The 23,463-nt window shown below is 38.2% G+C and overlaps 1 protein-coding gene across 1 annotated transcript in view; it reads left to right on the plus strand.

Annotated features, from left to right (window-relative positions):
- The window catches only part of TM9SF2 (transmembrane 9 superfamily member 2), a 62,360-nt gene that overhangs the window by 30,975 nt on the left and 7,922 nt on the right, over positions 1-23,463 (plus strand). Inside the window, exons 5-14 of the mRNA XM_003832049.5 lie at positions 4,596-4,725; positions 5,725-5,849; positions 7,420-7,531; positions 8,679-8,758; positions 9,524-9,632; positions 11,825-11,957; positions 14,952-15,071; positions 17,135-17,192; positions 20,148-20,307; positions 22,277-22,428. Of these exons, the coding sequence (XP_003832097.1) occupies positions 4,596-4,725; positions 5,725-5,849; positions 7,420-7,531; positions 8,679-8,758; positions 9,524-9,632; positions 11,825-11,957; positions 14,952-15,071; positions 17,135-17,192; positions 20,148-20,307; positions 22,277-22,428 (1,179 nt within the window). The remainder of the gene's footprint in view (positions 1-4,595; positions 4,726-5,724; positions 5,850-7,419; positions 7,532-8,678; positions 8,759-9,523; positions 9,633-11,824; positions 11,958-14,951; positions 15,072-17,134; positions 17,193-20,147; positions 20,308-22,276; positions 22,429-23,463) is intronic.

Raw genomic sequence — 23,463 nt, forward strand, 5'->3', positions numbered from 1 at the left:
TGTTGACTGACTGAAAGAATGACTGTTAAGGTCTGTGGATGATTTTTTTTTTTCTTTTTTTTGAGATGGAATCTCGCTCTGTCACCCAGGCTGGAGTGCAGTGGCGCAATCTCGGCTCACTGCAAGCTCCGCCTCCCGGGTCCACGCCATTCTCCTGCCTCAGCCTCCCGAGTAGCTGGGACTACAGGCGCCTGCCACCACGCCGGCTAATTTTTTGTATTTTTAGTAGAGACGGGGTTTCACTGTGTTAGCCAGGATGGTCTCGATCTCCTGACCTCGTGATCCACCCGCCTCTGCCTCCCAAAGTGCTGGGATTACAGGTGTGAGCCACCGCGCCCGGCCTTGTGGGTGATTTTTTAGCTCTTTCTTCTACCCTCTGTGCTTAGAATACTGTTTAGTCAGCCCGGCACCGTGGCTCATGCCTATAATCCCAGCATTTTGGGAGGCCAAGGCAGGCAGATCACCTGAGGCCAGGAGTTCGAGACCAGCCTGGCCAACATGGCGAAACCCCATCTCTACTAAAAATACAAAAATTAGCCAGGTGTGGTGGCAGGCGCCTGTAATCCCAGCTACTCGGGAGGCTGAGGCAGGAGAATTGCTTGAACCAAAGAATACTGTTTAGTCTTGCTCCTGAAGGTAGTAGAAGCAGTTCTTCAGTAGCCTCCTGACAGGAAAGTACTTAGAGATATTTTTAACTAATTTATGATGCAGTTAACAAAGATTTCATTATAATGCCAAGATGCTTAATAACAAGAAAGAATAAATAAAATAGTGTACAAACTAAGCAAGCATCAGACAGTAAAATTTACTGAATGATTTGTAATCGGCATATCAATTGCAAACTTCAACTATTCTGCTTTAAAAAAATTACCTGAGAAAGTGCTGGTAAATAATGATTTTGCAGTTGAATCAGAAAAGTTGATGATTTTAAGTGTAACCCTTAAATCAGTTCAGTATACATTTGGAAAATGTTGATTCACATTGATGAATTTATTGAAACCATTATTTGAGTATATTCTGTCCATGACCTATTTCAGAGAGATTTTACTGTATAACTTGATTTTAAGCATAGACAGTAGAGTTGACACATAAAATACCATGTACCCATGGGAATTTACAGTATTCTGTTAGGGAGTTTGTGAATATAGCACATTTTATTTTATACTTTGCACTAAGACATACTAGGGAGAGCATAATCATTTTCTAAATCATAAAGCAATACATGCCGATGAGAAAACACAAGCAGTACAAGAAAATATTAAGTAAAAGTAAGTCTTCTGTCAGTCTCAGCCTCATTTCTATTCTACAGAACTAACGCTATTATTTCTCATGTGTGTTTCTATATTTACTATGCATATGGAGGTATAGAAAAGGGTGTGTCCCTTTTTAAAATAATGCAACTAAAATATTGTACACGTTATTCTGCAACTTGCTCATTTTATTTAAGAAAATATTATGGACTTTTTTCAGGTCAGGTAACATTGTAAATCTATAACCTCCTCCGTCTTTTCCATAATTTCATAAGTCACTGCATGAATCAATCATAATTTCTCACCCATGACATTGGAACCGTGCTGTAGTTTATTATTCTCACTATAAAGAACAGTTAATAATAGTTTCTTATATAAATTGACGAATACTTTTTATTTTTTTATTTGTTGTTGTTGTTGAGACAGAGTCTCGCTCTGTCGCCCAGGCTGGAGTGCAGTGGCACAGTCTCGACTCACTGCAACCTCAGCCTCCTGGGTTCAAGTGATTCTCCTGCCTCTGCCTCCACCTCCGCCTCCTGAGTAGCTGGGACTGCAGGTGCCCGCCACCACGCCTGGCTAATTTTTGTATTTTTAGTAGAGACGTGATTTCACTATGTTGGCCAGGCTGCTCTCGAACTCCTGACCTCTTGATCTACCCACCTTGGCCTCCCAAAGTGCTGGGATTACAGGCGCGAGCCACCGCTCCCGGCCATACTTTTTATTCTTATTTGGGGCTTTAGAACATAATTTGAGGATCTTTTTGGCTTACTCTGTCAGTAGCTGCTAAGCTATTTTGTGATTCCTGAAACTATTGCTTTGATACCAGCACCAGACACTTAAAACTCTCTTCAGCTGTGCTCTGTGTGGTTTGTGATTATACTTCTTGCCTGAATTTCCAAATCTTGATGACATTTTATTTATAAAAATATAATTAACTAGTTATCAGAGTACTTACCATTTCTTAGTATCATAGAACCACTGGACTATAGCTTATTGAATTATAAAGGGGTCTTGAAGATACTTTAGTGAGTTCCAATCCCAGATCCCACCAAGTTAGCAAAGGAGAATGATGTGCTGTTTTCAAAAATTCAAAATCCTAATGAATACTCCAGATGTACTCATGTTAAAACTACATAGAAATGCCAACTGTGGGCTACCCTCTTTGGGTCACCTCCCTTTGTATGGGAGCTCTGTTTTCACTCTATTAAATCTTGCAACTGCAAAAAAAAGAAAAGAAAAAAATGCCAACTTGTTAAATGCCAACTTTCTTTGCTTTGGGCTGTAATTTTCTGAGTGCATTGTGACAATATGGGTTATTCTGATTAGAAACTTTTGGAATTAATTTATTGGAAAAACAAGTAGTTACTAAATGAAGCTTGATTGGTAGAACTGTTTCAAATGGAGTCCTTGGAGAGCAGGCAGAAGTCAAGCAAAGGAGTTCTTCATGATAAAAAGTTGGGAGTCATTCAGCCTTTATCCTTGCGAGTCTTCTTCCCATTATTCAGTCTGTCAGATTGGAAATAAGAGTTTTAATTTTTTTGATATTAGAAATTTAAATAAATACTACTTGTTAATTTAGGAAGACAGTAATTGAAAATCATATTCTTTGGCCAGGCGTGGTGGCTCACACCTGTAATCCCAGCACTTTGGGAGACCAGGGTAGGAGGACCACTTGAGCCCAGGAGTTTGAGACCAGCCCTGGCAACATAGTGAGACCCCAACTCTACAAAAAAAATTTAAAAATTAGCCAGGTGTGATGGCATGCACCTGTAGTCCCAGCTACTTGGGAGGCACAGATGGGAGGATCACTTGAGCCTGGGAGGTTGAGGCTGCAGAAAGCCATGATCATGCTACTGCACTCCAGCCTGGGTGACAGAGCAAGACCCTGTCTCGAGGGAAAAAAAGATATCCTTTAAGTTTTCTTAAATTTATTTCAAAGGGATTTTTTTTAAATGCTTCCTATTACCAGAAAAAGCTATTATGTCAAGGTATTATCTAAATGATACATTTAGGATGTTGGCATTTATAAAACCTAAATTGCGCTTTAATTTCTCATTTTGTAACTAGCACTATAATTTTTATGTAGTACTTTCCCTCCAGTATGGTAGCATGAAGATACTATATATTGCTAGTATATATTCATTAATTGAACTTCATCTCTATCTAAAAAATTAAAGCAATTAACGGATTCGTTAAGCTTTCAGAAAATCTGAATTATTTATTTTATGTAACAATGCGTTTATGCTTCTAATATTTTATAGTCTTTTCATTGGAACCACTAGCCTGCTGATTATAATAATAAGCAGTTTAATAGTATAGGTGATTCTAAAATTTTGTACACTGGGTACTGTTAAATAGCGTTTAAAGGTGACGAGACATGTTTTATTAGGTCATTAAGGTACACCTTGGGTGAATATAGAATCATAATTTTACTTCCTAAGGCACACATTAATTAACAAATAAAACATGCCCTGGAGTGTCGTCTTATGACTGTAAGATAGCTGCTATATTTTGAGTAGTTTTTTTATTTGTATCCCGCAGTGTACTCTAGGCACAGGGGGCCACATGCTTGGACTGTAATGTAGTTATATGGTGCTACAGAACTTTATTTTCTGCTTTTATTATTTAAGTCCTTTTTCACTATAGAACTTGAAAGATTTGGTTCGCTAGCTTTGCAACAGTATTTCTTTTAGCAATAACTTGGATTTATAGTTTTCACAGAATTTTTTTGTATAGCTTTCACTTTTCCTCCTGGCTCTTTAGTTTAATGTTTTCCTATATCTTGCAATTGTATTCCTTTTTTATTGAATAACCTGAGTAATAAGAGGCATTTCCTTCTCTACTGTCTAATAAACTGTTCCTGAGGAACTAGATATATTGCTTTGTGTACCTATTTAGAGCTGTGAGTGTTCTGCTAAAGGTAAATTACAGTGAAGTGTCTAAATAGTATTGTTAAATTAGCAATTACAATAAATTAGTTTATAAAACTCTTTCCTACCTACCATTTATCCTTTCAAAAAAGGTACGAAGTTTTTTTTGTTTTTTTGTTTCTTTTTTTAAGGCTAGTCAAATGAAGCAGTGCTGTACCTGGTTGTGATCAATTAGTTGTAAACACCACTGCACTCGGACCAGCCTGTAGTTTTTTCCATCACTGCAGTGTATCAGATACTGGCATATTGTTATTGCTTATGAAATAGCACATTTCATTAACATTCTTTGTGGTTTTTGTAATCTTAAGGCATTTACACATTTAAATTTTACAAAGTGATGACACTGATTTGGGCAGTAATTCTTTGTCATGTTTGGTGGGTTCTTTTCTAACTTAACTCCTCTTTCCATGTGTAGGATTGTGGATAATATGCCTGTAACGTGGTGTTACGATGTTGAAGATGGTCAGAGGTTCTGTAATCCTGGATTTCCTATTGGCTGTTACATTACAGATAAAGGCCATGCAAAAGATGCCTGTGTTATTAGTGTAAGTTCATGATAAACTCTTTGCTGCTTTTTAAAACATGGCTTTTGATAGAATTCAGTCTTTACCTGGACAAAAATTGTTATATTCATTGAATGAGTGTACAGTTCAGATGTTCTGAAGTACAACTACTTCAATCTTAAACTTACAGCAGATTAATAATGTATAAGTTGAGCTTTAGAATTGGAATAATTCAGATTCAGTTCAACATTTACTGAGATTGTCTGTTGTATGTTAAATGCTATGGTAAGGTCTAGAACTTTGTCCTAACTCTCATAAATCTTATATATTACAAAATGTACATAGTAGAGTGTCAAAAAAGGCTTCATTATAAGTTAACTAAATTTGTATTGCAGAAGTCAGATATTATAACCTTTTTAAGACCTGTCTTTGAGGCCATTATTTTATATTTAAAAATAGATTAATCAAATAGAGACATTACTATAGAAGGTAATTAGAACTAGGTGGGGATATATATTAAAATGAATTTTGTGTAATCAGATCAACCTGATTTAAATCTCTTAATGGATCTGATTCAGTGGAAGGTAGCATGAGTTAATCATGAAACTGATTATATCAGTTAGTGCTTTTGTGAGTGCTGACCAGAGATACTTGAATAATTTAGGTTATGAGTTTTGTCCAAACTTATAAGCTTCCAGGCAGGAAAAGTGTTTAAATGTATAAGCTTTAGTGTGCTCATAATATTTTAAATTTTATTTTGTTTCATTTTAAATGAAAGGCTAGAAAATACTAGATTAGTGTTCTTTTGAATTGGTACTTATTATATTTTATGTAAAAAAACTTTAAGAAGCATATACCTTCCCCAATTAATTTTTGGCTTAAAAAGAGTTTAAGTATAAAATTGAAACATGTTAATGTGAAAGGCTTAAAATTCCATTCAAACTTAAATTTTCTTACTTGTTGTAGCCCATTTTAAAGTTTTAAGTTTTGACTCTTATATAGTCAGTTTTCTACCTTTAACTTTTAAGTTCTGTTCTGCAGTCAGATTTCCATGAAAGAGATACATTTTACATCTTCAACCATGTTGACATCAAAATATACTATCATGTTGTTGAAACTGGGTCCATGGGAGCAAGATTAGTGGCTGCTAAACTTGAACCGAAAAGGTAATTATATTAATGATAAAAAGTAAACAAGTATAAGTGAAATTTAGACCCAAAGAATAAGTATTTGGGGCTCAATTACTCCTTAATATTCTGACATTTCAGGATTGTTTTCACTAAAACTCCCTTTGGCATGATTTGTTATTGTTATGGGTTGTCCAGAAAACCATACCAATAGTTATTTTCCTGTCATGATAAGCGGTCAAGCCCAGGTGCCTTAGTGTTTTGTTTTTCAGTCAGGAGGTTTTGACAGCTTTTCCACGTGTCAGTGGGGAAGGAGAAGTTGAGTGGTTGGGACAGTGGTCCCCTTCGTAGTGGAAAGAACACTGCCTCAGATAATCTGTGGCTTTCCTCTGGTCAGAGGCCCAAATGAGTGGACAAGTACTGTGATTTCTCAAGCCCCTATGCAGTGTTAGATGCCAGTATGAAATACGAGCCATTGAAAGAGATCTCTTCAGCTTATTATTTTTTATCACAAACGTACATATCAGTTATTTATGAGATTTTTTTTTTTAATATTTCATTTTCTTTCACGACTTTTTCTGCCATTGAATTAGCCTTTTTCTCATGCACTGGTGGTCAAGAAATACATGCCATAATAAGATGGCAGTTAAACTTCATCAGTATTTTTTTTTTTAAATAAGATTATTTAGCCAGGCACAGTGGCTCACACCTGTAATCTGAACACTTTGGGAAGGCCAAGGCAGGAGGATCACTTGAGGCCAGGAGTTCAAGACCAGCCTAGGCAACATAATGAGACCCTGTCTCTACAGAAAATGAATTCGCTGGGCATGGTGGCATGTGCCTGTAGGAAGCTGAAGTGAGAGGATCACTTGAGCCCAGGAGTTCAAGACCAGCCTGGGCAACATAGTGAGACCCTGTCTCTACAGAAAATTTAAAAATTAGCTGGGCACTGTGGCCCGTGCCTGTAGGAGGCTGAAGTGGGAGGATCACTTGAACCCAGGAGTTTGAAGCTGCAGTGAGCCAAGATCACACTACTGCACACCAGCCTGGGTGACAAAGCAAGACCTTGTCTCAAAAACAAAACAAAAAACAAAAAAGGCCAGGCATGGTGGCTCATGTTGTAATCCCAGCACTTTGAGAGGCTGAGGCAGTAGGATTGCTTGAGCCCAGGAGTTCAAGACCAGCCTGGGCAACATAGCAAGACCTTGTTTCTACAAAAAATGAAAAATTAGCTGGGCGTGGGGTGTGGTGGCACACACCTGTAGTCCCATCTACTTGGGAGACTGAGGTGGGAGGATCACTTGAGCCCAGGAGTTTGAGGCTGCATTGAACTGTGATGGCACCACCGCACTCAGGCCTGGGTAAGAGAGCAAGACCCTGTCCCAGAAAAAAAAAAAGATTATTTAAATGCTCTTCAAGTATAGTGTTTTCAAAAGTATGTTTATAATTTTGTACACATATGATGTAAATATTTATGCTATTAAGTGTGACATGAATAATTTCACCTTTGTCAGCAGCATTTTAAAATACGTACAAAATCTGTAACCTTTACCTCATTTTAAAAAAGTTGTACTTTATCAGCATCTTGCCAAAATGTTTCTTCCCACAGCTTCAAACATACCCATATAGATAAACCAGACTGCTCAGGGCCCCCCATGGACATAAGTAACAAGGCTTCTGGGGAGATAAAAATTGCCTATACTTACTCTGTTAGCTTCGAGGTGAGTCTGTTGTTATCTTTAGTATAACTCTGAAATTGATTTTAAATTTGTACTACTTAAACTAATTAAAATGTTACTGATTATGCTTGTCAAATAAAGAAGCTATTGATGAGCTGATTTTTAGGATAGTTTGTCGGTGTACCAAGCAACATAATCACTCTTGTAACTGAGTCTTAGTTTAAATGAGAATATAGAGGAAGTTGAAGACTTGAGCCTGATTTAGTGTTAAGCATAAGAGATACATATAAGACAAAAGTAGAAAACAGGCCTAGAGGATGGGATGGAAATGCCAGAGATATATTCAGAAACCATTTGGGAAATCAACACTGTACTTTAAAGGATTTAAGTGTGAACTTTAAATGGAGAGCTTCCAATTGGTAGATTGTCTTAGAAAATTGAAGGGAGTGTTTTCATTAACGAAGTTTCTTAAAATGCAAATTCATTGTTATGAGAATCTTAGTATTCTACCTTTATTTTTTCACCATTTTTAAAATCAAGATTTAATTATGAACTTTAAATGAAGAGTTTCCGATTGGGAGATTGTCTTAGAAAATTGAAGGGAGTATTTTTATTAGCGAAGTTTCTTAAAATGCAAGTTTATCATTAAAATGCAAGAATCTTAGGCAGTGTTCCACCTCTATTTTTAAAAACTTTTGGCAATCCAATGTAGTTGTGATGTTTAATATCCCCGTATAATGTTTCATTTTGCAAACCTGGTGCGTAAATAGTATATATTTCTAGATATTAAGAGCTCAGTGTGCCTGGAATGACTGGTCTGGTTAGCTGCCCCCGGCATAAAGAAAAGAATAATTATTCCATTCCATTCCATTATTTTCTTAAAAAAAAAAACCTACATATAGGTCTAAATGTTGACATCTAAACATCTAGTTATAATTTAAAGCAATACTTTTAGTAGGTATTACTAGGAATTCTTTTTTTTTTTTTTTGGTTGCATAATCTTACTCTGATTTCCCCTAGACTTTAGTAAATCTGAAACTCTCCAAATCTCAGGACTAACCAAAGTTAGATAATTTAGAAATTGCAATTGTTGACTCAATGGAAGGACAAGCTTTGAATGGGATTTTTTTTTGTTCTTAATGTGCTGTCAGCAGATGTTTACTTAAAGAGATTTTTTAATCTCCTCTAGGAAGATGATAAGATCAGATGGGCGTCTAGATGGGACTATATTCTGGAGTCTATGCCTCATACCCACATTCAGTGGTTTAGGTAAGAGTACAGAGTTAGCCTGCTTTTGCTTTCTACTTTTCTACCCTCTGTCCCTTTGAACATCTCATTTACTCTCAAATCCTCTCTACTTTATTCAAAAGTCTGGCCTTGGGTTCAAATCCTGGCTTTCAGCCACTGATTGTGAGTCACGGCAGGTCCCTTAATTTCTCGGCGTCTGTTTCTTTATCTAGAAATACCCACCTTACGGGATTGTTGTGAGGATTAAAGGACATCATGGGACAGAGCATTTGAGGACATTGTCTGGCACATAAGAGTGTTCAGAAACAGAAGCCGCTGTTGTTGCTATGACTTTATTATTATCCCCTTCAAACATGATTCAAAACTTTTATCTAGAGTTGTTCATGTTGCCATAACCCTCCTTTTCCTATTGCTGTCTGATCTTTTTGACACTCACTAATTTACTGAGTAAAGCTGTTCTTCAGTAAATTTCTTGAGGGCACAAGCCAGTCCTTTGTTGTGGCAGTGATTTGGGCACAGTAGTTATTTCATAATATTGACCATGTACCAAAAAATTCTAGTTCTAAACAGACTATGAAACTGTATTATGATAAGTATATAATGTTATTTATCTACTGGAGGGAAACATGAAAGAACACAGTTCATTGAATTTGTTGGATTTTAGATAGCTTTCATTTTGATTTTGATCAAGACTGTTTTAATGTTACTCAATAAACAGTTTTTAAAAGAGTTTTACTGTTCCTAGGATTAAGCTACAGATTACTCATGATGTGCTTATTTCTACAGCATTATGAATTCCCTGGTCATTGTTCTCTTCTTATCTGGAATGGTAGCTATGATTATGTTACGGACACTGCACAAAGATATTGCTAGATATAATCAGATGGACTCTACGGTAAGTGGAAACATTTTAGTCTTTAGTCTGCCAAGGACACTGTTTATTGTTATTTTGCGAAAAGGTAAAATAATAGCTTTAGAATCTGCTTTTAAAACATTCTTAAAACAAAAACAAAAACAAAAAAATTCTTCTCAAAAGTTATCTTGAATTCACGTTTTCAAATAAGAAAGTGATACTTAAGAATTAATATTCTTGGCTGGGCGCGGTGGCTCACACCTGTAATCCCAGCACTTTGGGAGGCCGGGGTGGGCGGATCACCTGAGGTCAGGAGTTCAAGACCAGCCTGACCAACATGGTGAAACCCCATCTCTCCTAAAAACACAAAAATTAGCTGGGTGTGGTGGTGGGTACCTGTAGCCCCAGCTACCTCGGGAGGCTGAGGCAGGAGAATTGCTTGAACCCAGGAGGCGGAGGCTGCAGTGAGCCAAGATCGTGCCACTGCACTCCAGCCTGGCAACAGAGCAAGACTCTGTCTCAAAAAAAATAAAAATAAAAATGGAGTCAGCACAGCCTTGGGAGCTGACCTGTTCACAGCCTCCTGTGTGGGAATGGACTGGTGCAGCGTGGGGTGTAGGTGCACAGTTACAACTCTGTAAGGTTTCTCCATCCCTGACACATACCCGTTTGTGAAACCACAAAGTTGAATGGAATAACTCCTAAGCAATTTTTATTTGTGTAGTTGTTTAATTTTTTAAAATTAATCTTAACAAATTTGTATCATTTCAACCTTTTGATATATTTAAAATAATTGCATGTTCCAGCCTCTTTAGTCTCAAACTTTTTAAGTTGCACAGTGTTACACATTTTCTACTCTTCATTTCGTGGCAGCATAATAAAAGAATTTTCACAAGAATCACAGTAATTTGGAATGAATGCAAAAAACTCAGGTTTTTATTGTATTCTCTTCCCCCAGCTTCTTCAGCCTCCTGTCCCCCAACCTCTCTGACCTGTTCTGATTGGGGAAAATATATATGAATATTTATAAGCTTTTAACGTTTGTACTCTATAGTCTCTTTCCTATGATTTTTATTGATTTTATGTCTTATTAAATATTAAAATGATTTTAAAATACTCTGCTTATAATTGGCTGTTCCACATAATTGCTGTTAATGGAGTTTTATCTTAATTTGCACAGCGTTGCCATGTGGAACCAGGCCAGTGGTGACTCTGCTTCCACAACCCTGTCCTACTTCCCATCTCTTAGCACAGCAGTCAGAGTGAAACTGCTCAAACAGAAGTCAGATCATTTCACTCTTGAGCACGGCCCTCCAGGGACTTCTGTTCAGTCAGAGCAAGAGTCAGAGGCTTTACAGTGGCCTCTAAGGCCCCACGTTACCTCAGCACTCTGCTGCACCTGTGCCGGCTACCTTGCTGTTCCTCAGACCAGGCAGACATAGGTTTCCAACTCAGAGCCTTCACGAAGCTCACTGTTTTATCTGCTAAGAAGGTCTGCCCCTCATTTACATGGCTAGTTCCCTTACCTCCCTCCGATCTTTACAAAATGTGATCTTCCCATTGAACCCCTCCCAGCCATCACATATGTTACATCCTGTCCTGCACACACCCATACATCCTGTTTTTCTGTATAGCGCTTATTACCATCTAATGTACAGTATACTTTCCTGACTTCTTTTGTTTATTGTCTGCCTTCCCAATGAGATCATGTACTCCTGAGAGTAGGAATTTTTCTGTTACACTCACTGTGGTATCTGGTGTTTTAAACAGAGCTGAGCTTATAGTTGGTGCTCAGTGAATGTTTACATCCATGCTTACTGTATTAGCAAAGTAGCTAGAATATGAGAGCTAATGCCATTTGCTTATTGTGGAGATCATTAAGAGTAGGATGAAGAGGATAGAATGTGACTAAAAATCGTCATCAAGTCAGATCACAAAGCTTGACTTAGAGTAGAATTAGGTAGCAATCACATTGTCTTTGTAAAGTTTCTCAATAAGTATATTTGTAGACCTTAATGTCATAAATTCAAGAAACTGACATATAAGACAGTTCAGCAAAGCCATATTAATCTCCATGAGTCAAGCTGTATTCTTCAAAATTGAAATAGGTACTAACATTTTTAAGTTTAAAAAAAACCTGTTTTCTGTAACAGCATATTCAACAGTGAACAAACTGTCTATAGTTGTCTTGTTGATACCATGAGACAATCGAACTGATTTCATTCCCCTTTTAGGAAGATGCCCAGGAAGAATTTGGCTGGAAACTTGTTCATGGTGATATATTCCGTCCTCCAAGAAAAGGGATGCTGCTATCAGTCTTTCTAGGATCCGGGACACAGATTTTAATTATGACCTTTGTGACTCTATGTAAGTGTTAACTGAAAATTTTCAAGTAGAAAATACTTTCTAAATACAGTAATTGCTTAAAAACCAGTTTTTCTGGCCGGGCATGGTGGCTCATGCCTGTAATCCTAGCACTTTGGGAGGCCAAGGCGGGTGGATGACAAGGTCAGGAGTTCGAGACCAGACTGGCCAATATAGTGAAACCCCGTCTTTCTACTAAAAATACAAAAACTGGGCATGGTGGCAGGTGCCTGTGATCCCAGCTACTTGCGGGGCTGAGGCAGTCGCTTGAACCTGGGAGTCGGAGGTTGTAGTGAACTGAGATTGCGCCACTGCACTCCAGCCTGGGTGACAGTGCAAGACTCCATCTCAAAAAAAAAAAAAAAAAAAAAAACCACAGTTTTTCTAAGTGGGTAGGTAAGCCAGATTATTTCTGAGCATCCTTTAGGTTCTCAAAATCTAAGTGACTTGGGGCAGGCTTAGCTGCACCCAAAGACTGACTCTTGGTTTCTCCCTTCAGCTCTTCCTAGACCAAGCCTTTGTCAGGGAGGCACTGGGCTGGAGATGAACAGGTCCTTAAGACCATCAGCATCTGAGTCTAAACAGCCCAGAACCGGGACCATTTAGGGTCTCTTTTACCCAGCCATCGTGGGCAGGCACAGTCTGGTTAGGGTTCCAGGATATTCTTGGCTTCCACGGAGGGAGGAGGGTGGGAAAAGAAGGGATGGGGCAGGAAGCACTGTGTAGATCCTTCTCATCTGGGGAGGATTTAGGAAGCAGGATCTCTCTCCTCTAGGGAAAGTGAGTGTGTAGGAAAGACCTTCCTTCCTCCATAAAAAGATTCTCTTCTTTGAGCTACCTCAGCGACTTCAGAAATTGTATTTAGATTTTTGCCAACTAGGACAATTTTTTTTTTTTTAAATAAATGTTCCTTAGAGGTATTGATAGCCACAGGGGTTGTTCTGAAACTACCTCTGGGTATATGTTAATTCCACTGTCTTCCAGTTTCCTTAATTGGAAGATAAAAAAGGTTTATGAATAGAATTTTCTAAATTTTACCTTTATTTAATGTATTTTACTTTATTGATGCCTGCTACTGATAAATAGCAACAAATGAATATACTGGGAGAATTCAGAAACTAACCTTTAATAATTTTTTAGTAAACATTTATTTTTTATGTTTGATTACATATTAAATATGTAATACCATAGTTATTTTTGTTAGTAAAGTTGTTCCAAATTTTTATGATAAAATTAATTATATAAATGCTTTGCAAAGAGCAGTATCATTTTCAAATGTCTGGCACTGAATAAGTTTGGGAACCAAACTCACACCTTCAGGTTCAGTTTGAAGACTGACTAGGATATCTTTTTTTTTAAATCTACTAACAACTTAAGGAGATACAATTTTGATAGGTAGAGCTAGAATTTGTAACTATATCATACTAAAGAGAAGTTAAGTCATACTAAAGAGAATAGGTCAGGAAAAGGTGTCATAAAAAAGGTTTGGACAGAGGGTAGGGTGAAGGCACTGGGTGACAGAGAGCCAAACTAGACTTAGAGCAGAATGAATGTTTGAAGATAAACTTCTGCTTGCTTTCTTTCTTTTTTTTTTTTGAGACGGAGCCTCGCTCTGTCACCAGGCTGGAGTTCAGTGGCGTGATCTTGGCTTACTGAAACCTCCACCTCCTAGGTCCAAGTTATTCTTCTGCCTCAGCCTCCTGAGTAGCTGGGATTACAGGCGCCTGCCACCACGCCCGGCTGATTTTTGTATTTTTGGTAGAGACACGGTTTCACCATGTTGTCCAGGATGGTCTCAATCTCTCAACCTCGTGATCCGCCCGCCTCGGCCTCCCAAAGTGCCGGGGTTACAGGCGTGAGCTACCGCACCCAGCCAACTCCTGCTTTCAAATCTTATTAGGAGCTGTCTTCTGCGATGCTCTGGTTTTTATTGCGTTCAGCTAGAAAAGTGAACTTTTAAGGAAGGAAAGTTTCAGAGAGTCTAGGATAGAATACGATGGGAATAATTTTCCTTAAGTCCTCAAATAGGAACTTTCTGCTGAAGGGCAGTCCATTTTTCAGGTCGAGGAGGAGAAAGGGGTTGCATTTTAGCTGAAATCCTGGTACATCTTCTAAAGCTACCCTGATGTGTTTCCTGCTCATCATGACTCTGGTGCTTGTCAGAGGTGTGTGTGCGTGCTTGCTCACATACGTGCTTGGTCATGCACGTTTTGGGGGAAACAATAGGGGGGGAAACTGGGGATTTTCTTGCTGAGCCTCCTGAAACTCAGTTCTCAGCAGTATCCTACTCACCTTGGGATTCTGAGCACCTTATAACTTCTGAGCCCCAGCTTAAAGCTGGGAATTTCTATGAATATAATATAGCATTTTAATTCTCATTAGTAGGAAGGCTTACATAGGGAAGAGCAAACAAAGCTAACCACGTGAATAAGGTAGGGCCAGGGTTTCCCCGCATTGCTGACAAGGTCCTTCAGTAATTTGTGAAAAGCTAATGGCCATATGAAATCTTTCTCCCTCATTTTGTTCTTTCATTAGATTATATATGTCTCTTCTGTTTGAATGTTGTAAGGTTTTGGGTTTTTTTTTTTTTTTTACCCCCAGAGGACCCCCATATTTTTTAATGAAAGAACAGTGGGAATATTTCGTAGTGGAAACATTTTCACTTATGTCAATTTTAAAGGCTGTACTTGAATCTCAGAAGAGTCAAATGCACTCTTGAGCATCCAGTCAGCCTCCCCTGATCACAGGAAGGACGTGATCTCTCATTCTGGACTCTGACAAGAAACTTCCAAAGTGAAGTTTGCCTCATGTATGATCAGATTGGTGCAGTACACTAAATATTACTAAGATTGTGTAGAGCTGCATGGTAGGAGAGCACATGGTTTTGCATGAAGTTGTATTTTTTTCTTGTTTGAAAAATGAGAGGGTTTCTCTCTCATTTCACAGCAAAGGAAACAGAGTAATAACATGTACAGCCTTTCATGATTTGTGTTTTAGTTTTCGCTTGCCTGGGATTTTTGTCACCTGCCAACCGAGGAGCGCTGATGACGTGTGCTGTGGTCCTGTGGGTGCTGCTGGGCACCCCTGCAGGCTATGTTGCTGCCAGATTCTATAAGTGTAAGTCAAAGCCACTGTGACTGGCGTCTGATCAGGAAGGGACTCTGCTGCGGCTGTGGGTCTGACCTGGGTATCAGATGGTGATGCTTTGTAAATAGTGTGCCTCATAGGGGTCTGTTCTTAGTTAAAAGGAGCCTGCTTGGTGATTCCTTTTGTGACATGAGTTACTATCCCAAAATTTATTTGTTCGAAAATGTTTAGTGAAACAAGCAAATTGTGCCACTTATCCACTATCCCCTCCCTCTTTTTTTCTTTAAGCTTTGGCTAACAGGTTGGGCTGAACAGCTTAGATTTGCTGTGTTCATAGACGCACATATAGACTAATAAAGGAGAAAAGTATACAAATGAGTATCACTGATTTTTTTCACTAAAACAACTAGTGTATCTAGGTGTACCTTTTCTTACATATGAGAAGTCATACTTACATTGTATCAATTTAATATTTATAAAAATACACTGTTTCAAGTAAACAAAGATCTCATTATTTTGGAGACCTGGAAAGTTACTTTTGTAATATCATTAGTCACAATCTCTTGTGTTCTTGCATTCTAGAAGTAAAATAAAGTTCAGTGAAACAAAAGGGTCACGGCCACAGAGTAAGGCTGAGATGGGACTGGATGGCTTAGAAAGCAGCTGGCAGGGTCAGCAGGGACCAGAGCTGGCCTCCTCGGGAATGCCACAGTCTCGTCTGGGATATACAGTGATTCCCCACGGTCTAGCAATGTGAAGAAGTTTTGAGGTGAAGCACAGTAGAGTTACGTGGACAACCTGAATGTGGGGTTGGGTAGTCTCAGCTCCCAGTAGAAGATTAACTTAGACCTTGTCAGACACAGTTCTCTCTTGAGTATGTGAAGCCCTGTATGTATGTGTGTTTTAAGTGTGTTTTAATTTCTGTGAATTTTGTCAAGTTCTTTATTCCCCTTTACTAAAGGAGGTAGGGTTAGGGCCATCATACGGATTTTAATGCATACAAAATACAGTCAGCCCTTTGCCTGCCACAGCAGCCTTACTTCATGCCACACTCCCCCTTTCTCACCATTTCAGCCACACTGGCTTTCTGTCGGTTCCTCGGCCAGGCTGCCTGCTTTCCCACACCCTGCTCCCATCTGCACTCCACTCACTAATGCCTCCCCATCCTTCAGGTCTCCCAGCTGCAGATCCTGTATTACTTGAATTTTGACTGAAATTGTAGTAAACTCAGAATTAATCATTTCATAACAGTCTGTTTATCAGAAACACTGTGAGTTCAAATCATGATACATATATATGATCTTATGTGTATATATAATTTTATTATTTTCTTTTAGGGCAAGTGGCACTTAAACTTGCCTATCAACTATGTTAAAACTTTTTTAAAAATCACAGCTGTTCTGAGATCTCAGCCAGTTTCATTTCTGACTTAAACTGGGAGCAGAGGTGTACTTTCATTTTTCACTCTAGCTACTTCAGTATTTGAATTCTTTAAACTGGAAAAAAAAAAAGCAAGTTGGAGAGGAGCAAAGGAGAGTAAAACGTATATTAGCAAACATGGTCTGTCAAATGGTCATAACCCTTCGACTCTTCTTAGTTGCCTCATCTGACACACGCACCTCCTAGGAACCACAGTTCCTCCTAGAAACCACAGTGCTAGAGGAAGAGTTGGCCTACTGTGGAAGTGTAAATGTGTTGCACATCAGGCTTGACGGTTCCCAGTTTTATAACAAATTCTGAAACTGACTGCAAGATAAGTGAGAATCCCGTGTGCCCTTCCTGTGCCTAGGCCCATTGATTGATACTGGCTCAGGATTTAAGGATTCTTTTGGTTGTGAGGGGAAAAGAAGAACTGATCTTGATGACTTGCCTCTGATTCTCTAGAGCAGGACTTACCTAGGGAATCCCATCCTGTATGTCTCAGATTTGGATTATTTAATAAAGGAATATCATATTATATTTGCTAGTACCGTTTTCTAGGAATGAGTACTCATTGCTGTCTGACAGTTTGGCAAATATCAGACTTGTAATATGGATATTTGGTTTGCTTTAAAGAAAATCTGTATTTATACAACTTTTGTTTTCTTCTATAGCCTTTGGAGGTGAGAAGTGGAAAACAAATGTTTTATTAACATCATTTCTTTGTCCTGGGTAAGTGAATTTTTCAAGAATTACTTTCTTAACATAGTTACATGTTAGTCCCCAAATTTTCAGTCGTCGAGTCTTTAATCCTCCGTGTCTCTAAATCATGTACCTAAGAAAGTAAATTTAATTTTTGAAAAGGGGTAAAATAAATATTTTATAAACATTTGCCAAATGATTACCACATGTCTTATCTGGGGAAAGTACCTTTAGACGTGAGAAATGTTTTAATTCCTTCTCTTCAAAGTCTTTCTATTTCTTGGTTTTTAGTGGTCAGTCTGACATGTTGTTCTGTAGGCTGCATTTAAAGCTTTTGACCCAGGCACAGGAAGGAATCCTGAAGATAGTTCAGGCAAGCATATGTTTTCCCATTTTTATCCAAAGCATTGCCATTTTTTAGAGTTTATTCCATTAAGTAAAGTAATATACACCAAAAATAAAAAATAAGCAGCCACCACAAATCCAAAACAAAACAAAAATCCTTCACTCTCTGGAACTGCTTCTCCTCTCGATTATCTGATGTGGTTCTGTTCCTAGAAGCAGAACCCACTTCCTCCCAAACCCGCACATTTCTGGTGGGCAAGAACTGACACGTGAACAGGCTACAGCAATAAAGAAAGCCAAGGATGATGAAGTCTAGAAATCAGAACTGTTCCATTTGCAGGCTAGAAATGCAAGCGTGATGGCAGCAGCATTTTAATACACATTTGGGATAAATATTCTCTCTATCACCTCCACCGAAGATTCACATTCTTCTCAGTTATCGGTTCTATTCAAATTTCTATGCTTTTCTCAAGCCATGTCCTTTGTTTTCTTTCCCTCTGTCAACTCACGAAGGTGTCCTTCCTTACCAAGACTTTGATTTCCTGCAGAATCTCCGAATCTTGCTTTTCAGGCACCTCTCCCTCCAGTCTCACACATCTTCCATTGCTCCCTTCTCACATGTTCTACTTGTGTGGTTCTTTTATTCCTCCAAATAGGCTCATGTCTCCCCTAAAAAGGGATCATAAACATCTTCCCTTCTTATTTCCATCTCATTTCTTTTCTATTCCCAACAAAATGCCTTGAAAAAAATAGTCTATACTCCTTTCTTCTCATTTTCTCAGTAAACATTTGCAGTGTAAAGCCACGTCATTCGTATTTTTCTCCATCATTTTACTGAAACTTTTAAGTTTGCCAATAATGTTCCCATTTTCAAATCCAGAAACCATTTTCTCTGTTTCTGCTTCTCTGTATTGTCTAACATTGGAATACCTTCTTGAAACTACTTCCTTTTTTGGCTTCATAAAAATTATCCTGTGCTGGTTCTTCTTTTGTGTCTCTGATCAACCCTTCTCTGATTGATGTTCTTCATCCTACTCTTAACAGTGGGTGTTTACCAGCAGGTAAATAGAGCGTGCTAAGAACTCAAGTATTCAGGGGCAGGGGGACTTGGTGTTCACCTAGGAATAGAAGGATCATTTAATAACAGGAAATCTAGTCATACAATTCTACATAAATAAACACCTGCATATAATTACTGCAACAGATGCAGTAAAATGGCCTTTGATAATATTGAGCATTGTTTTCAGGTTTTAAAAAAATTTATAGAGAAATATTTCCTTGTATTAAAAAGAATCTTATCTCTAATTCAGAACCAACATCGCTGATAATAAAACACTAGGGACATTCTCAGTAAATCTCTTTCATGGCTTGTTGTTTAAGTTCTGTTCACAGTAAAGGAGGAAACAAAAAGGTGGATTTCATCTTATTATTTATAGATAACATTATTTGTATACAAAGAACACCAACACATTTTAACTGTAAAACTTGTAGAATTAATAAAAAGAGTTTGGCAAAATGGCTAGGTATCAACTAATATTCCAAGATCCTAAACAGCACCATTAACCAGTTAAATGTTTTAATGGTAGTGGTAGTTGTGCTGGAAGAGGGCTCTATTCACAGAAAACCCATACAGTGCCTGAAATAACCTCTCAAAGTATGCACAGTCCATATGACAAGCCTACAAGATTATTAACTTGAAAGAGATGGAAATTTGCCATGTTTCTTAATGAAAAGATCAAGCATTGTGAAGGTGTTTGGAAAGTCCAGGGGCTGCTGGGATGGAGAATACAGAAGTAGGCCCTGCATCCATGGCAGTGTGCTAGATGTGGCACCATGAGCCAGAGGAACTGTTAGATAAGTGATGCTGGGACAGCTGATTCTCTTCATGAAGGGAGAGAGTTGTCAGTCCTAGGTGGAGTCAAACCTAAATGCACCAGGCGTAACTACTGTGTGAAAATATGGAAGAGCATCTTCATGGTCCCAGGTTAGGGAAGGCTTTCTTCTCTTAAGCAGAGTGCACAAAGGATAAAAGGGAAAGTGGTTGCGCTTAAAAACTGTGGGGGAAGTACAGTGATTATTGTGTGATTACAACCATATTTTTAAAAATGTATTCAGAAGAAAGACTGAACGGAAATTAACTACACACATTTAGATGTTTGGGTTCAAAAAAAGCCACAGACTGTGACAAGATATTTAACAAGGAATTAGTAAGTAGAATATGTAAATAACTCACATACATGACTTGGCAAGACATGCAGGTCAAATGAAAACCAAGCAGTGGATGTCAGTAGCCCGTCACAGAAGGTAAAACCAAAAAAGCCAGCAAACACCAGACGCCTGCTGCAGTTTTCAATAGGAAATACAAATTAAAACAACAGAATTGACAATTCCAAGTGTAATGAAAACATGTAAAGAACTGACTTTCATAGGCTGCTGGGAGGAGTTTAACTCAGGCAAACCCAATCTGAAGAGCAATTGGGTAGTTTCTAGTCAAGTTTTACATTCAGACATCCTGTGATGCAGCAGTTCAGCTTTCTTTGTATATATATGTTAGAAACATAGAAGTTGTCATATTAATTACATACTACTGTTGCATTTTGTTATCTCTGGTTTTACCCAAAAGCCTGTTGTGTCTTTCAGGATTGTATTTGCTGACTTCTTTATAATGAATCTGATCCTCTGGGGAGAAGGATCTTCAGCAGCTATTCCTTTTGGGACACTGGTTGCCATATTGGCCCTTTGGTTCTGCATATCTGTGCCTCTGACGTTTATTGGTGCATACTTTGGTTTTAAGAAGAATGTAAGTTTATAGGTGTTAACTTATTCAGGTGAATTTTAGCTGCAGAAATTAGCATATGCCATCTCAAAAGATACCATAAAAGTGTGTAAAGATGTAAACTTGTCCTTTAGGATCTGGATTTCATAGAATATTTTTAAAATAGTAGTAGTATTTAGGAGCGTGGTAGAGAGGTTACAGATCTAAACTTAGGTTTCAAAGTTTTTTAAGTGAATAGAAGCTAATATAGATTAATTGGGAAAGAAATGCTGATATAAACTAATGAAAACATTCATTCATTCATTCATTTAGAGATGGAGTCTCATTCTGTCACCCAGGCTGGAGTGCAGTGGCGCCATCTCGGCTCACTGCAACCTCCACCTTCAGGGTTAAAGCGATTTTCCTGCCTCAGCCTCCCGAGTAGCTGGGATTACAGGCATGTGCCACCACACCCAGCTAATTTTTGTATTTTTAGTGGAGACAAGGTTTCATCATGTTGGCCAGGCTGGTCTTGAACTCCTGACCTCAGGTGATCCACCTGCCTGGGCCTCCCAAAGTGCACAAAGCTTAGCTAAGTAAGCAGAGAAGAAGTCACTGTAAGAAAAGTAGCTGCAGAGTAAGAGTAGCAAATGTTTGTGGTTGATATGTAGCTTTGAAATAAATTGTATCTGCTGGAAATAAATTGTATCTGCTTCCCTGATAATATTGGATTTTAAGGAAGATTATAATCAGGTTTCAGTCCTTCCACCAGTTTCCCTCTCACCCTCCAGTCGGCCTTCTCTCACTTTGCTGCCCACTCCTGCCCTCAGGCTAAAAGAAAAACAAAAACGAGATCTTATTCTTCTGTCTCATCAGTATCCGTCTCTAACCGCACTTCAGTATCCCTGTCCTCTGAAAATATCAAGTCCACAGGGTAAAAGAAAGACTGTGTGGTTAGTACACTTTGTGAGCAGGACCCGGAAGGCCCTGGCAGAAGCTGGCACTGTTCCACAGCCTCCGCTGCACTTTCATGCCTGGCTGCTGAAGGATTTTTTTAAACTTCTTCGGCATTTTGTTTAATTTATGACTTTATACCTCAGAAGTAGTGAACTGACAGGGTTTGAATTTTTTAATTACATTGATTAAACAATTACTTGAAATTCCAAAACTTTGCTGGTTTGAAGTTTATAGTATTTCTATTTAATATCAGCCTTGGAAATAAATAAAAGTTGATATACATGATTCTCTGCCTGTATCCTCATGCACCTACATGTAAAATAATAATCTAGTCTGTGGAAGTATGGTCTTAATGAAAATACCAAGTTTTAAATTTTGGTTTATCATCACAAAAACTATAGAAGGATATTTTTGAACTTTCTTACAAGGAAATGACTTTCTACATCTGTACTGTCTTCCCCTCTCATGTGACTGCTTGTGTCCTTTAGGTTCCAGTGATTTTTATACCGCCATGTAGTGTGTCATGAAAGGGAGAATAGTCGAGAACATCACCAACTCCTTATGGTCGTAAAGCTTCATACAGCCATTCATTGTTGTTTTCATGTTCTTAAGTCTTAGTAAAATTGAGCAATTTTAATAAAGATGACATTGCGCACCTCCAAATAAAAATACATGGACCAAAATTCCAGAACCAGCTGATTTCTTACAGTACATATGTAATGAAAATGAAAAGCCTAACTCTACCTTTTTATTAACTATTATTTTCCAAGTATTCTCTTATCTCCTATGTACTTTTTCCTGTGTCTAAAGCCATTAGTCAGTAGATCACTGCTGGAGACAGTATTAACTTGTTCCAGTAGACAGACTGAGTATTGTACCTGATGGTACCTGGATGATGGCTTCCAAAGACAAATTTCAGTTTGATGTCTTAAGTAGACTTTATTGCCATTAGTGACAACATAGAAGCTGAAAAAAAGCAGGCAAATAATCTCATGTAGAGAAGAATATTTGAGACAGATACGTAATTATGAATTCTTCCTTCCTTTTTTTACTGAAGGCCATTGAACACCCAGTTCGAACCAATCAGATTCCGCGTCAGATTCCTGAACAGTCGTTCTACACGAAGCCCTTGCCTGGTATTATCATGGGAGGGATTTTGCCCTTTGGCTGCATCTTTATACAGCTTTTCTTCATTCTGAATAGTATTTGGTAAGCTAAGGATAAAGTCCTCTCATTCTCATTACCATTATATGTAATATTTCCTTTTTGTTTGTTTATATGGGTTACTATTTGTATCCTGTAAATGTAAGCAGTTCTTCAGTAACCAGAAATCTTAAAAGCCAAAAGCTTATTTTTATCTTTTCCATGTGGGAAGAAGAACAATAGTGATAACAGCTAGTATAATATGAATTCAAGGCTTGTTAATTCTTACTCTTCCTTAATTCTTACTACTTCATTCTCTGTGAGGTGAGTGTTATCCCCATTTTACAGAGCTGTAAATGAGGCTTTGTAAGTTGAGTAATTTGCTTGTGTTACACAGCAACCCTGTGACAGAAAATTCACCGAAGTTTCTCCAAACCTGTGTTCCTAACTAATCTGCACTATTCAGAGAAGATCCTCTGAGCACTTGTTGGAGGGGATTGGTGAAGGGATTGGTCTAGATGACCTGCAGAGTCCTTTGCAATTCTCAGATGCCTTCATTCTCCGATTGCTTGTTCACATGTAAAAACTCATAATAGTCATTTTGAGCCATTCTGTGTGTGTGTATATCTATATATAGTGTTATATCATGATTGTTATTGGATCACATTGACGTATGTTACAGGAAGTACCAAGGTTGGAGGTTACAGAAAGTTAGAACTAAATTTGAGCTTTTTAGTGATTAGAACATATCTTTGCTTCTTAATCGTTATACTAATTTTCCAAATTCAACTGGTTTTATTATATGTGATAAGAAACGGTTACCTATTCTTAGTTGGCTCTGCCTTTTCAGTCACTTTTTATCAAATATCTCTGGCTCACCAGGAGACGAGTAGTCTAGCCATATGTAAATAAGTAGAAGTTTCAGGCCTCCCTGAGCAGGAAGGTAAAGTCCAGTGATACCGACATATCCTTCCTACTCCTCCCCTTCCCCACCCCATCACCATCCCAACCTGTGATAATTCGTCTTGTTTGGTTAGTTGAGAGAAAAAGCAAACCTTTTCAGTTCAAGAAGAATGAAAAGATTGTGTTATGTATTGTGTC

Source organism: Pan paniscus, chromosome 14 (assembly GCF_029289425.2).
Source record: "Pan paniscus chromosome 14, NHGRI_mPanPan1-v2.0_pri, whole genome shotgun sequence".
Lineage (NCBI taxonomy): Eukaryota > Metazoa > Chordata > Mammalia > Primates > Hominidae > Pan > Pan paniscus.